Source organism: Callionymus lyra, chromosome 2 (genome assembly GCF_982586985.1).
Source record: "Callionymus lyra chromosome 2, fCalLyr1.hap1.1, whole genome shotgun sequence".
Taxonomy (NCBI): Eukaryota; Metazoa; Chordata; class Actinopteri; order Syngnathiformes; family Callionymidae; genus Callionymus; species Callionymus lyra.
Genome location: NC_141819.1, coordinates 19,208,948 through 19,223,146, shown reverse-complemented (window position 1 = coordinate 19,223,146; position 14,199 = coordinate 19,208,948). Strand labels below are relative to the sequence as shown.

The window sequence follows — 14,199 nt, the reverse complement described above, 5'->3', positions numbered from 1 at the left end:
CTCGTCTGTAACGTCTTGTATTAAAGCTGCTGCATTAGAAATTGTTCTGGAAAAAAATCGAACATGTATATTTCAAGATGTTTTTTTAGTGGAAGATCTCAGACCATCAACGTAAATCTTGCACACGGCACAATGTGTTTGAAGTGAGGATAAACTTGTAGCGGGACTTGAAGCTTCCGCTACAAACAAATCTAAATATACAGATTTATTTAAGTCCTTTCTAAACAATATTAATGTCGAGGCTTCAATACAAGTGGGACGCTACAGACGAGCAGTGTGGAGGAATTTGGATGTTTTTGGACAGGGATGAAGACGACAACAAGAAAACAACACAAGTATCAGTCACTACATTAAAATGAACATACATTTTAGCCTATAACTCAAAAAAGACACTGATTACTTAGAAAATAATGCAAACCCCTAGTTGACATTAGATCAAGTAGAAAATTAGTGAAAATAGAATATGGAGTGAACTATCACTTAAGGCATTACAGCTTTAAAAAAAAAAAAAAAATCACATGAAAAATACTAAATTAGCATTAGAGAAAACAATTATATCATTCTAGACTGTACACGGATGTGAGAACTATCTTCAAAGTTCATAACAACCTGAGATATAACCAACATCCCTGAACTGCTGTACCCAGGGTTTCATAAATTCTCTGTTCTGGCTCAGATATTGCAGCACCCGAGGGCATCTCTCAGGGTTGGCTCTGAGAAATAAACACTACCTGACTCCCTTTGATCAGAATCCCGTCCTCAAGGAAGATATGTTGTAATCCATGTCTGGCATGTTAGCTGCACTCTGAACCGACCCCCCTCTGTGGGCTGTAGCGGTCAAATGAGTGCTGCGATAACATCTCATTTCCTACTCCTCTAAACAAACTTTCATTTTGCTGCTCGCCCTGAACCCACCTGCCGGTTCTGTTGAATCACCAATAACACAAAATGTTCGACCTGATCAATCATCCACAAGAAAGTCAGCACTGAGTTTAATCTGAACATATTTTTTTGTTTCATTTTGTAATTCTGTTCATGCTGGCCAACCTACAAAAGCACGATTCACAATACAATTTTGAATTCATGTGGATATCCTTTGATAAGTTTTAACATAAGTGACACAAACTACCAACACTACTGTGCAAAATATAATAAAATTTCCATTAGATAATTAAGTATAATAACAGAAAAAAAACATCTTACAAAATCAACACATCCGGTGTGTAGGAAGTGATCTTTTGCACAATTTTCCTTTTTCTGCATCTGTGGAAACACATTGTTATACAGACCGATCCGACTGTCAGATTATAACAGCGTTCCTGCTTAACCCTTATAACAAATGTAATTGTTTTATCCTTGTTTATCCTTTCGAGTAACCTCGTTACGTTATACCAGCATTTTATATTGAATTTAAAATGCTTCAAATTTGAAATATTGGATTTAGAAGGCTTTGAATTAAATTTTGAATCTAGGACATTTATTTTTGAACTATTGCAATTAGAATATCTCCATGTGAAATGAAATGTATTTATCTCAGTCATTTCAGTTATTCAAACGCAAAAAAAACAAATACAATTATTTAATCATTCAACACATTTTTCAATTGAATTAAAAAAAATCTACATACAAATTATTTTATTCACTTGTTCAAAAAACTAACTTTATTTATGTGATGTAGTTTAAGTTATAGAATGAAAGAAATTATGCATTTTTACTTTTAAAGGAAATATATCCGGAACATGCACATAACACCCGTTCACGGCTTCTTTTTCCAATCTGAAAACCTTTCAGAATAAAAAAACACATTTTCTGCAGAGGTCAAAAATAGAGACTATTTCTATGTCCTTGCTATTATAAAGGAAGGTGCTTTCATAGAAGTCTTCCTCTGTGTTATCTCAACCTGCGGAGGTTCGTGCAGAACTCTGGCCCGCCATCTTCACTAACACGTGCTAAGTTCCTTCAGAGGTGAGAATTTTCCCTTGAGTGACAACGTTAGATCCACTAACACGGTGGAGGAACTTCAAATAAGGCGTGGAGAAACTTTCAGACATAAATACTCCGCTTTTCTAACTATCTCCACGCAAGTCAGCGTCTTTGTATCGTCTCTTGAGGAGATGTGTTTCTATTTCCCTGCTTGGTTAATTTTGAATTCCCTGTAGATTCACTGATCTCTCCCTGGACCTCCACGTCCCTCCCTGCTAGAACATCAGTGGTGTAAACGATGTTTGTGGCTGCACACACTGATATGGATAGCAGCAGAGATGCCGGATAAAAAGCCCGTCTCAACAGCAAAAGGATGAAAGTAGAGGCTTATTTTTGAACGTCAGTTGCGGCGTCTTGTCAGATCTCAACAACCCCCTCTTTTTTTCTAAAAGCCTTCAGCTCAACATGTGTGTGAAGTACATCAATGGCTAACACTGTACAGTACAGAATATTTTCTTCCCCTTGACGTTCTACCAATAAACACTTGAGGGTTAGTACTCCTGCATTGTAGATTAATAATTCCTTTGCATTGTTTTTTCAAACCCTGTGGTGTACGAGTAGCTAATTATTTGAAAAAGGCAGAATTGGAATAGATGATTTCTTTCACTCGTATACTTATTATAAATGATAAGAGTTAGCATTTTATATTAAAAAAACACATTTTTAAAGCAATATTATATTGAGTGATTGAAGGTTCATGGCCTCATGAAGTTTCACAGAACACAAATTATAACAAGTATAACTTTTGATTAAAATGTAAATTAAAAACACATTTTTAATTTGTATTATTTGCGTTATTACCACTAAATACATTTTTAGGGCAGCAGAATACGTTCCCAGCTACACAGGGTGAGATATAGACACAAAACTATTCATGTTCCTCACACCGATGGTCAACTTAATCATCAACCAACTTCTGTGTTAGGAACGTTCCTGGAAGAAAATAAAAAAAAAGAACACCCTGACCCAAGATTTGGTCAAACCTGCAGCATTTTCACCGCAGCACTAACGACGACAATTTTGATTTTAATATTTAATATTCATACCTTTGTGAAAGCGGTCACGGGGGAACAAACACAATATAATTTGCCTGTAGTTTTAGCTCCGTGGAAGTCAACGCACACCACAAAAGTAACAGCTATTCAAAATAATGTAACAATTTTTTTCAGAGTAATAATCAGGTTATTGTCAAGAAGCAAGACAGGACAACACTAGGGATACCCTGAACACATTTGTTTACAGGCCTTCGGGTCACCTTGACCCTGGGATAACACGAGGGTTTCGAAGTGAACGTCATTTCCTTTCCAGGCTAAAGTAAGTAAATGAGAAAGTAAGTAATTTTTATTTATGTACTGTTTTCCATAAATAACTTTTAAACAATCAAAACAATATTCAATAAAGTATATACTTTAAAGGTCAAGATAACACTGAGAACAACACAGGAGTTCCAGAAAATCAAGGAAAAGCCTGAACAAATAAAAGAATCAGGTTCAGTTAACAATAAAAACACAATAGAATAAAATCCACTAAAATCTACTTCTCTTTCAAAACTAGTTAACTAAACTAACTCTCAAAAATATAGCAAAAGTTTGGCTGTAGGAAAAACTCTCGACCAGAACCTTAACTGAATCAATATATTTCTCCAATACGTGTCGAAAATAATATGCACTTGGAAAGAATATGCTCAGAACGAAGTCACAGCTTTGACAGCCGGGATTGCCAGGCGTGCACGTTGACAGTCCGTCACCCGTGGAAAAATTAAAACCCGCCAATTGAAATATCTTTTTTAATCTAAATACACAAACCCAATCCAAAACCGTGTCACCAGGTGTAGCCAGAATTAATAGACGGTTTGATGCCTGAAAACAACCAGGTCTCCACATTTAACGTCAGAGTCACACATGTCTGTGTTTGTACTTTTCTCAGCTGTCTGCACACATCTGTGGTCTAATCACTCTTCTTCTCCCCCCGTCTCTCCCCCCCTCAGACATTAGGGAGAGTGGAAGCCCCAAACCTGTAATGGTTTTCATCCACGGAGGCTCCTACATGGAAGGAACTGGGAATATGTTTGATGGCAGCATCCTGGCCAGCTATGGGAACGTGATTGTCATCACAGTCAACTACCGGCTGGGGGTTCTAGGTAAGGAGCTGCTGAAGCATGTGATCCCATCTACTGCTGGAGTTCATGCGCTGCTGCCGAGAGTTTAAAGCCTCTTGCCAACCATCAACGGCTGCTTTTGTTCCCGGATGTTTCGCTGATTGAAATCTATGATTGTACTGGGATTCTGTTTGCTTCTAAGGGTTCGACTTCATAACGTCGAAGGTGGAGCCATTGTGGTGGGTTGGAATGTTGCTTCGTGAAGTGCTGCTTACATCACAGTTTCGTATTAGTTTACTCAAGAGTAGTTGGATTCTTTTATAAGTACAATGGGCTTGACCTTCACTCAATAATTGAGATTGATCTGTCAGGATGTAATGTTATGTTAGACCAGAAGTTATTGGACACAATCAGTCGAGTAATGACTTCTGTGTGGGTTTGTGTGCACGTGAGTGTGTGAGAGAACGCTCTTCACCACCTGGACGAATAAATATGTATCCAAAAGTCAATGTTTGAATGAAGGATGTAAAGGATTTATCTCAGCGTCCCACTCGTGCCAAACCCGCAACGTGTGGATTTACTCTCAGTACTCCATCATCTGCTCTTCATTCTATCTCAAAATCCATTTACTCATTATCAAGGTCACAAGGGATCTGGACACAATCCAGTTCGTATCTCCGTGTTTATGAACATCTCGGTTCATAAACGGCTTTTAATCAAAGGAAGAGAACATGATCAATGTCCGGGGCCGACCCAGTCGACGGAGTATTACTGATAAATAGGCTGATAATATGCCGCTAAACACTAAAACTCGATATGATGGAGGAGCAGATTACATAAGACATGTCATGGCACAGAAAAGGAATTGGCATCGAGCTGAACATTTCTCGCACCTCTTAACTATTCGCCGCTGATATCTGATGGATACAGGATTAACAAAACATGTTTAAAGAACAGAAAAAAACATAATTTACAGTAATTTACTGTTGCAAAAGGCTTATTTTTTTGTGTTGTCTGGTTCTATGCTATGATAGCACCTTCCTTTATAATAGCAAGGATATAGAGATAGTCTCTATTTTTTACTTCTGCAGAGTCTAAAATACACATCTCTCTGTTACCGTTAAAGCAGCGGAAAGGAAGTATATCAGTGCCATCAGAATATTGAATGCTTGAATTTAACATTTCAAAACGTTGAGTTCGTTTTTTGAACAAATGAATAGAATCATTTGTCTGTAGTTTTTTTTAATTGAATGTAATAATGTGTTTATTAAAACGTTGAATTTACTTTTATAATTTTATTAAATAATTGTATTTGTTTTGGTTTTTTTTTGCCTTTAAATAATTATTTTCACAGTCAAATCCATGTCGGGCAGAGGTGAAATGTCAATTTTAATAAAAAGGAAACATTACTAAATAAATTAAGGGTGTATTTAGTGACTTCCTAAAATCATCATCTCAATGTAAAGATTATAATTTAAATTACTACTAATATGGGAACCAACTGTATTTATTCACATATTATAGACATTTCAAAGTCATATTTCACACTTTTGTATTCATCAAAAAGATAATTAACACAACAATTATCCGACGTTTTTGCTTATTAAAAAACATAGATTAAAATAACTCAAAAGACTGTGAAGAAAGGGTAGATGAGAGTAAATGAAGCCAGGTGGTTTATACCGCTTACAATTGCCAATTACTTAGTATGTCATGTATGGTTTGAATCTTTTTAGACATTAGACATATTTGAATGTTCATGCACACTCATACCTTAGCTTATAATGAACAAAAGAGCTAATCAAAAATCTTTGATTTTTTATGGTGGTTGGACTTGTGGCCCATTTTTCTATAAAAACCCCCGGGAAAATAAGGGATCAGTAGATTTTCCTGAGAGGTTAGGGATTCTAGATCAGTTGGCCAGACCTACTATGTTGTAAACATAGAAAACATATTGTTTGTGAGACAAGACTGCATGTATCTAATGTACTCCAGGATCATGTGGTTCTGACCGTGACAGTGAATTCTATTAGACACTGACCTTCCTACACTCCAATCAGCACTCAGGATTATTAAAAGAGGCTGGTCATGCATGGGCGACTAAATAAATTAGTTCATTTATCCTCGAAAGAAACGCCGCGGCCCGCTTCATCTGACTCCTTTTAAAAGAAAACCACTCTTATCTTTCATCATTAATAACTTTAAAAAAAGGCTGGTAATTCATAACACCAGCTTGTGCTGTTGACCTTACCCAGCAGCCTTTGCAGCACCTGCGCGCTCAGCGCTGGTCTGACAGAAGACCGAGACAGCAGCATTATTCCTCTCCCTGGATTACAGCGGCCAGAAGTTTACAGTGTCTTTAAATATGCAGAGCTGCTGAAGCAAAGCTGTATTTATTGTTAGAGGACCTTGGTTGCACTTGGCCGACGGGTGCAATTCAGTCGGTGTGTGTTTGTGTGTTTAAGCTGCTGATGATACTAATGAGCTGTCAAGGTGTCAACTTAAACATAAGCTTTTGTTGCACTTGGCTGATTTGCAGGAAACTTATTAATTATGGAGCTTAATAGCTGAAATACAGACCTTAGTAGCTGCTGTGGCTGGAAAGAGATTTGACAAGAAAATACAGATTATTCAGATGAGCTTAAGTCAGACACTGTGTCAGACAATATCAGCGAGAGATAATTCCCTGGTGTTGTTTTCAAGAGAGTTATCCAACAAAAAAATACACTTATAGAATCCTTGGTAATGTCTTCAGAGTAAATATATCTTCATGTTTTTGCACATGTCTGCACATAAAACACAAAATGTATTCCCTATATCGAGGAAACCCCTTATCCCCTTATTCCAACCACAAACATACTTAATAAAAAATTAAAAAACACAATAAAAAAATCCCAGGCGTGTCTTTATCCTTATTCATGTGAACAAATAGATAGTGAGTCATTCAAGATGCGACAGATTTGTTTTTTTTTCCAAATGAGCTCAAATGTAAAATGTTCTTGATTCTGTATATATTTATGGGTCCACTAATGATGGGGCATCTTATGTGAAAAACAACTCTCCTGACTCACATGTTTCAAATGTTGAAGTCTTCCTCTCCAAGATGCAGTAAGTCTTTTATCATGACCATTTTTTGAAGTTTTTATTTTATAAGTATATAAGTTCTCTGTCTAAAATCTAAGTGTAGCAAAGGTTACAAGAGCAGAGTCCATTATGACGTAATAATGGGTTTCACTCCTCCTCCAGCCAGCTGTAATCACACCCTGCTTTGTTTATACCTTTTTCATGTTTGTCCCTTGGAAGTGAAGACTTCCAAGATTGATGATGTGTTGTGACAAACCTCGATGCTTGACCAATCACAGAAGAGTAGAACAATTTGTGTTTTCAGTGGGTGGGGCTTATGCAATTTTTCCCAAATAAATATTTAAATGAAAAGAGAGTTTTGTACAAACAGACAAATACTGATGATTACAATAAAGGTCCAGGATCTATTTAAGAAACACTTAAATCAACAAATTAGTTGACCTTTAAAGCAGCAGTTTGGACCTCCTTTTGTAAATGAGAAAAAAATGTATCAACTCATCATTATAAGCCATTTTTTTTTCTTGATTTTAAAATGATATGATCTTGATAAAAAAAGATCACTTCCTGTACATCTTCAAGCTTCATATTCCCACTCAAAAAGCAGAAGTCTAAGCGAGAAACCCTCTGGTTCAACACCACTGCATTTGCTTGTTTGCGGTCTGCTCCTTTAAGGCCACCCGCCTTGCAGTGTTGAGTTTGTTTTGGTCCGGCCAAAACCTTTAATCATGCTGATTGATGAGGTGCATTTCCCTGACTCAAACCTTCTCCAAATACCCCTTACATTCCAGCCATCCATCAGCCATGCAGGCGATTCATCACGCCGCTGATTGTTTTAAGATATACCTGGCCAGTACAATATCAATTTCTCTGCCCCCTGGTGCTCCGCCGGCCGCACTGCGATCGCTGACCCAGGAGGGCCCGGGCCTGAAGATGCACGGGCGAGGTGTTGCTAACATACATCACACAGTCAACTGAACAGAAAGTAGAGAAGATCACACACCGGAATATTTTCATTCTATATTCATGGTGTTTGGCATTGGTCCTGACCTGACGCTTGATCTGAATCTATAAATGAATAATTGTCTCAATAAACACTGTGGATCTAAACAGATCCAGGCTTTATTAACCAGTATCCACGAGCTCAGACACATCCATGTGTGTATTGATCAAACAAAAGTTGTTAATAACATGGACAGTGGGGAGTACTTCGTACGGACGCCTAATGCCAATGACATACTGAGAGTAAACCTCAAGTTTGCTGTGCACGTTATAATATTTCAATCTTAAACAAGTCTTCTTTTTTATACAGCTGACTTATCTTAGCACTCAGTGGTTCTGCATGTTTTGCATCTGCACTATGAACTAACCTGATACTAACTCGATTAACAGAATGCAGACCTCCGCCAAGCAGCTGGTCTTTATTGTTTCACCAGGAAAAGACAAACAAACAAAAAATATATATATATATTTGATGATTTAGAATGATGAATGATCCCTTAAAGTACTCTTAGAAACTAACATTTTATCAGTTATTTCTGGTCTAAATCAACCAAAATGTCACAACAATGAAATCCTAATCACTGCGGTCTCCTTGGCGGAGGTAAATAATGATTGCATGTTTGATCTCAAGACATGTTAGCATGATACATTATCTTGTTTTCTAAAACCCTTGACTCGGGAAACAAACGCAAAACCAGAGAGAGGGAAATCTGAACTCTGGCAGAGGAACAACTCGAGCCGAGAATCTACAATTCTGAAGCAGTAGAAAGATGACTCGGGAACAAGGGCGACAAGGTTCATGGCACGGGAAGATTATGAGGCTAAAAGCTTCAGGTAAAGTATTTTATCCTGTTTTTTTTTGTTTTGTTAAATGGTATAAGACCACTCTCGGGTCATCTCGGTCGGGACCCTGCTCTCTTTCCCAGTCCATCTGAAGAACTGTCCATGCTATCGCCATGCCACCGAATAAAACCATCTTGGATAGCGCTTTAAAAGATGGAGGATCTGAAGGAGAGAACGATGAGGGGGAAATATGATTTAGTGCTCAATGGTGATCGTCTAGCCGGCATAAGACGGGCCGTGTGATTGGTTATCAGTGGGAGCCACAAATCAGCTGCAGCCTTCATTTACAGAGGTCAGCGAGTAGCACCATGCCGGGGAGCCTGCCAGGAGAAGGGAGCGGCGTCTGCTGTTTGGGGGACTGTGTGAGCTTGAAGTCTTTTTGAGAATATATCATTTCACTTTCAACGTTGTCTTTAAATAGAACCGGATATATGCCTTCATGCGTGCTAGAAATTGCACAAAAAGTAAATACAGCAGAAGCAGAGAACAGGAAACATATATTTCGTGAAAAAGTCCATGCAATCAAGTGCTTGTTGCTTGGTTACAAGAATGCCACATCGAGCTTTCTTCCTTTATTGCTCTTAGTTATAAAGGTGAAAGCTTGGAGGACCACAGGGTTACATGTTGGCCCGAGGATGGGTGAGAGTCATACCTGGGATTAAACTATTGCTAAACCAGACTTTTATTAGTTTGAAAAATAAAAACTTGTTATTCACAAAAAGAATCATCTTTAGAGGCTAAGATAAGAAACATGTTTAAAAGCTTGATATTTGGCGAGAAAAAAACCTTGACTGTCTAGACTGTATTTCTAGTTTAGTTTGAGATCTTCCGTGATGAAGGATTGTTCCGGCATGTTGCATGCTAACTAACCAGTATGTGTACTCACAGACTTGAGCTATTTGCATCTTGCTACGTGTGATGGATATTAAATAATGCAATTAATAATGGCATGAAAAAAAGAAATGTTACAAAAAAAATAAGCATGCTTTTTGTTTTTTGTTGTTGTTGAAACAACACACATGTCATGCCGTCTCCCGCGGGGGATGGGATTAGAGAGAAAAACCCACATTAAGAAACGTAGTGTTTTTTTTTTAACGTGCTTCCTTCTCCTGGAAATCACAGCCACACTTGTAAATAAACATTACCATGTTGCCTTCCGGCTCTGCTGCCACACAAATTCTATAAATCTCTCAAAGGTCACTACTTTTTTTTTTTGTTTCCTCTGCTCCTGCAGCACTTGTGTTCATTTGTGTTTTGATTTTTCTCCCAAAAGAAACAAGGGAAAAAAAGCACAAGGGAGAGAAGATAAGTTTGAGTATTTTCCCCTTTGAAAAGCAATGCAAATGTAAGTCGTGGACTTTATCCATGGTTTTATTTCCCTCGATATGTCTGTGGCTCTGAGGTTACACACTTTGATCGCCTTCATTTTACACAATTTAAATCAAGCGATTATGTCAGATTTTAGATGCTGTACTTTTGCACAGTTCTTGCAACTCAGGCGCCACAAGCAGCAAATGACAATTTGTTTGTCATATATTAATATATATATTAATAAAATATGATATTTATATGTATTTTTTTTATTTACTGTTCATTTACCATTCATATTACAATAAAATATGAAGAAAAAAAAACATGAATTGAGATTGTATATTGGATTTTTTTTTTCTTTACGCTATTCTTTCATCCCTTCTTTCTTTGATCTTAATGGCCCCTCACATCAGCCACAGTATGTATTGTGGCTCCTCTGGAAATTGGATTGCAGCCCTCGTGTTAGCATACATCGCAGCCTGGATATTAACTTAACGCCACCAGAGAGAGGTCGCCATCAAAAGACACACCTCCCTGTTGACATGTCCATTAGATTTTCTGACATCTTCTCAAGCAGGCCCGGGATACAAAGTGTTCCGGCGCCGGCGCGCTTGTTACGTTGACGTATCGCTCTGCTGGGAGCGCTGGATCTCTTCTTCATCAAGTAAATAAATGTAAGCCTTCCAGGTCACCCATCACTCCCATGCATCTCCCTCTTTGTGAAGCTTCAATCATTTACATAACAACCTCCATCGCTCACACATCTGTCTCATCAAGTTTCTGATCAGCTGAGTGGGGGAGGTGGAGGTGAGCGAGCAGCAGGAGTGGCTCGCTCTCCTCTACGGCGCTTTTGTATGAATGATAAATGAATTGATGGTAATTAGCCAAACATCCATTTATATCCAGCCCTCGGTCATCAGTATGCATCTGCATTATCCTCAATTATTCAGTTTCCTCTTTTGACAAAGTGAATCCCCAGCTTCCTGTCTCCTCATTTATACTCCCATGCACGAGTGCGCACGTCAGTCACATGCTCGTCTCCTGCAACACCTCTTTCAATTTCCATTGTCAACGCAGATGAAAGCACGTGTAGCACTTGAGCAGCAGATCTTACAGAAGATGCTCGGCTTTAGGTTGTTGAATTATTGGATGGAGAAAAACAACCTCTGGCAAAAAGTGGAAAGAAAAAACACCTGAATTGACCCATTTTAACAAGTGTAAAACAGACTGTGAACAAGGTCAGAATCTACTTTGTCCAATGTAACAAATGATGCAGTTGTGTTCGTCCTAAAGAAAATGATTTTTCAGATTATTTTTTTTACTTTACTTCAATTTGAACATAAATGATTGAAAAAATCACTTGAATAATTGCATTTACTAAAACTAACACACATATACAGTATATACTGTATATATTTTTTACTTCATGCAATCGCTACTGTATTCAAATTCAGGAAGGAGTGTATGAAAAATGACAATTTCCTAATGAACTTTAGTTGTCTCTAAATTGACCTGACTGGCATTCATTGCCCCTTATCTACTCCACTGTTGAATTGTCATTTATCTCTTAAATATAATGCATATAATTCGTTTTAAACAGTCACTCATTGCTCTGAGTCATTAGCCACTGTAGCTTCAGCAAAAGAGTTCAGGTCTATGAGTATCTCTGAGCCTTCTGATAGGTTTTCCTGGAGGTGAGGTGGACCAAAAGCAAAGCTTGCAGGAGGGCAGTGCAAATACATAATATAAATCCTCATTGTTAAGACATTATTTGGGAACGAGGAAGTTCAAAAATTGTATTTTTTCACTGATGAAAATACATTACATTTTTTCAATGGTTTGGATAATTGCTCAGCTTTCTTTAAATCATCTTGAAAATCTAGTCTTTACTGTGTACTGTTGCATTAAGACTATAATAATATGACTATAATAATATATATATTTTTTCCCCCCGATGATAATTTAACATGAAAATATTGCTCCTGAAGAACATCTGAAGCATCGACACATCTAAATTCTGCATCAGGGTTTCCCCGCATGAAAGAAAAGTATCCAATCAAGTGTCTTTCATTGGGTCGACGTCGGATGCTGCTGATAAGAACATAATATTGAGCCGTGTCTAACTGGCAACCAGACACACCCCGGGGTCTGACCCTCTGTAGTTTATAATGTGGAGAACAAATCTATATCTGCTGGCCTTGCAGCTTTAAACTCGCCCCTTGGGAGCCGTGAAGTGGTGATGGTGTTGACGTGAGTGTGTGTGTGTGTATGAGTGTGTGTTGCCATCTTCTACAACAATTGGATTTTTGGAAAAAGGGTATCGGTCTTCTTGCAATATCTTCAATAATATGGCTTTCGAGTGTATTAAGTCCTTAATGAATGTTTTTATAATTTTAGCTGTTGATCTCTGTTGAAACAAGTTTCCTCGGAATCAACAACACAACCAAAGGTTGAATGTGGTCCAAATAAAACACACTCAAACTATATATACATGAAATATTTGCCTGATCCGCACCTGAGTTTGTGTTTTAGCTCTGCACGCACATACATCTGTTTGGGCAGTCGAGCGCAGTTAAATTGTGTAACAGATAATCTACAAATGCTGCTGGATTTGATTCAAAACGGGGTCAAATAATTGGATCAAATACTAAAACAACATTTACATTACAGATTTGGTGCGCTACTGTGTGTCGGTTTGTGTGTGTGTGTGTGTGTGTGTGTGTTTGTGTCATTCCGGGTAATAGAGCAACATCTGTTGTGCTGGAGGGCCAGACAGAACCCCGGCCAGGGGTCCATCTCCCGCAGAAGACATGCACACACACACACACATGCATGCACGCTCACACACACACACAGAGGTACTGTCACGGTACTTGTCACATCATTTTTGTTTGTGTGTCTGAAGCGCCTGTTTTTGTGTATTAATCTGTCTACATTTACTCTGATGGTCACCCTTGGCAGAAGAAGTCAAGCCCTTAATGACATAAATCATTATGTCACTGTGCACATATACGCACAAACACTCTCACAACATGTGAACATATTACATGCGACATGTTCCTATAAGAGACACAGACTTGGCACTGGTTTTCTATTATGAGCTGAAGTGTAGTTAATCACCAGGGGTGACATCATTGGTGTGTGTGTGTGTGTGTGTGTGTGTGTGTGTGTGTGTGTGTGTGTGTGTGTGGGGGTGTGTGTGTGTGTGTGTGTGTTTGTGCTGATCATCACAGCAAGCGAGGAACAGATTGTACCCAATTGTTGATCACAACTTTATAGGGTTCCATGAACACATAGTATACAAACTCTGCTGGTCTCTAAAGATGTCTCGTAACATTTCGTTGAATTCATTTATTTGAATATATATATAATTGGTGGATTTAAAATACACATTTTCATTTTCCTTTAAATTGTCTCAAAAGCTTGTGTCAAGTTTGTGAAGATGTGGTTGAAGATAAAGACACTTTACATTTTGCACTTCAGAGTTTGATAACTGTTCACATTTGGTGCCTGTTTGTTATCAAATGGTTCCTTATTTAACGCCACATTATCAATCCCTTATCTAATCATTACAGACTATGGCAGAGTGTCAAAAAACAGTGATTTAAATGACTGAATAAAATGGTTAGCAATAACGAAAGTCCTATGAACAATTACAAGACCAGAAAATGTAGGGAGCAGTTTATCCTAACAAATGGCATCTATGTGCACTTTACATTATAGAGTTTTATATCGAAACATATTTAACAGTTGATATAAAGTGTGATATAAACATGTGGTTCTGTCCACCAATGAATGAACTAAAAACTCTTGTTCTCTATTAAAAAACGCAGTAGCTGAATGTACCGTCATACTTTCTTAATCATTAAATTGTTCCGTGG

General features: G+C 37.9%; 1 protein-coding gene across 2 annotated transcripts in view; it reads left to right on the top strand.

Moving 5' to 3' along the window:
- The window catches only part of nlgn1 (neuroligin 1), a 227,782-nt gene that overhangs the window by 81,536 nt on the left and 132,047 nt on the right, over nt 1-14,199 (top strand). For both annotated transcript variants that reach the window (XM_087783858.1, XM_087783860.1), the window contains one exon: nt 3,971-4,123. In XM_087783858.1, the coding sequence (XP_087639984.1) occupies nt 3,971-4,123 (153 nt within the window). The remainder of the gene's footprint in view (nt 1-3,970; nt 4,124-14,199) is intronic.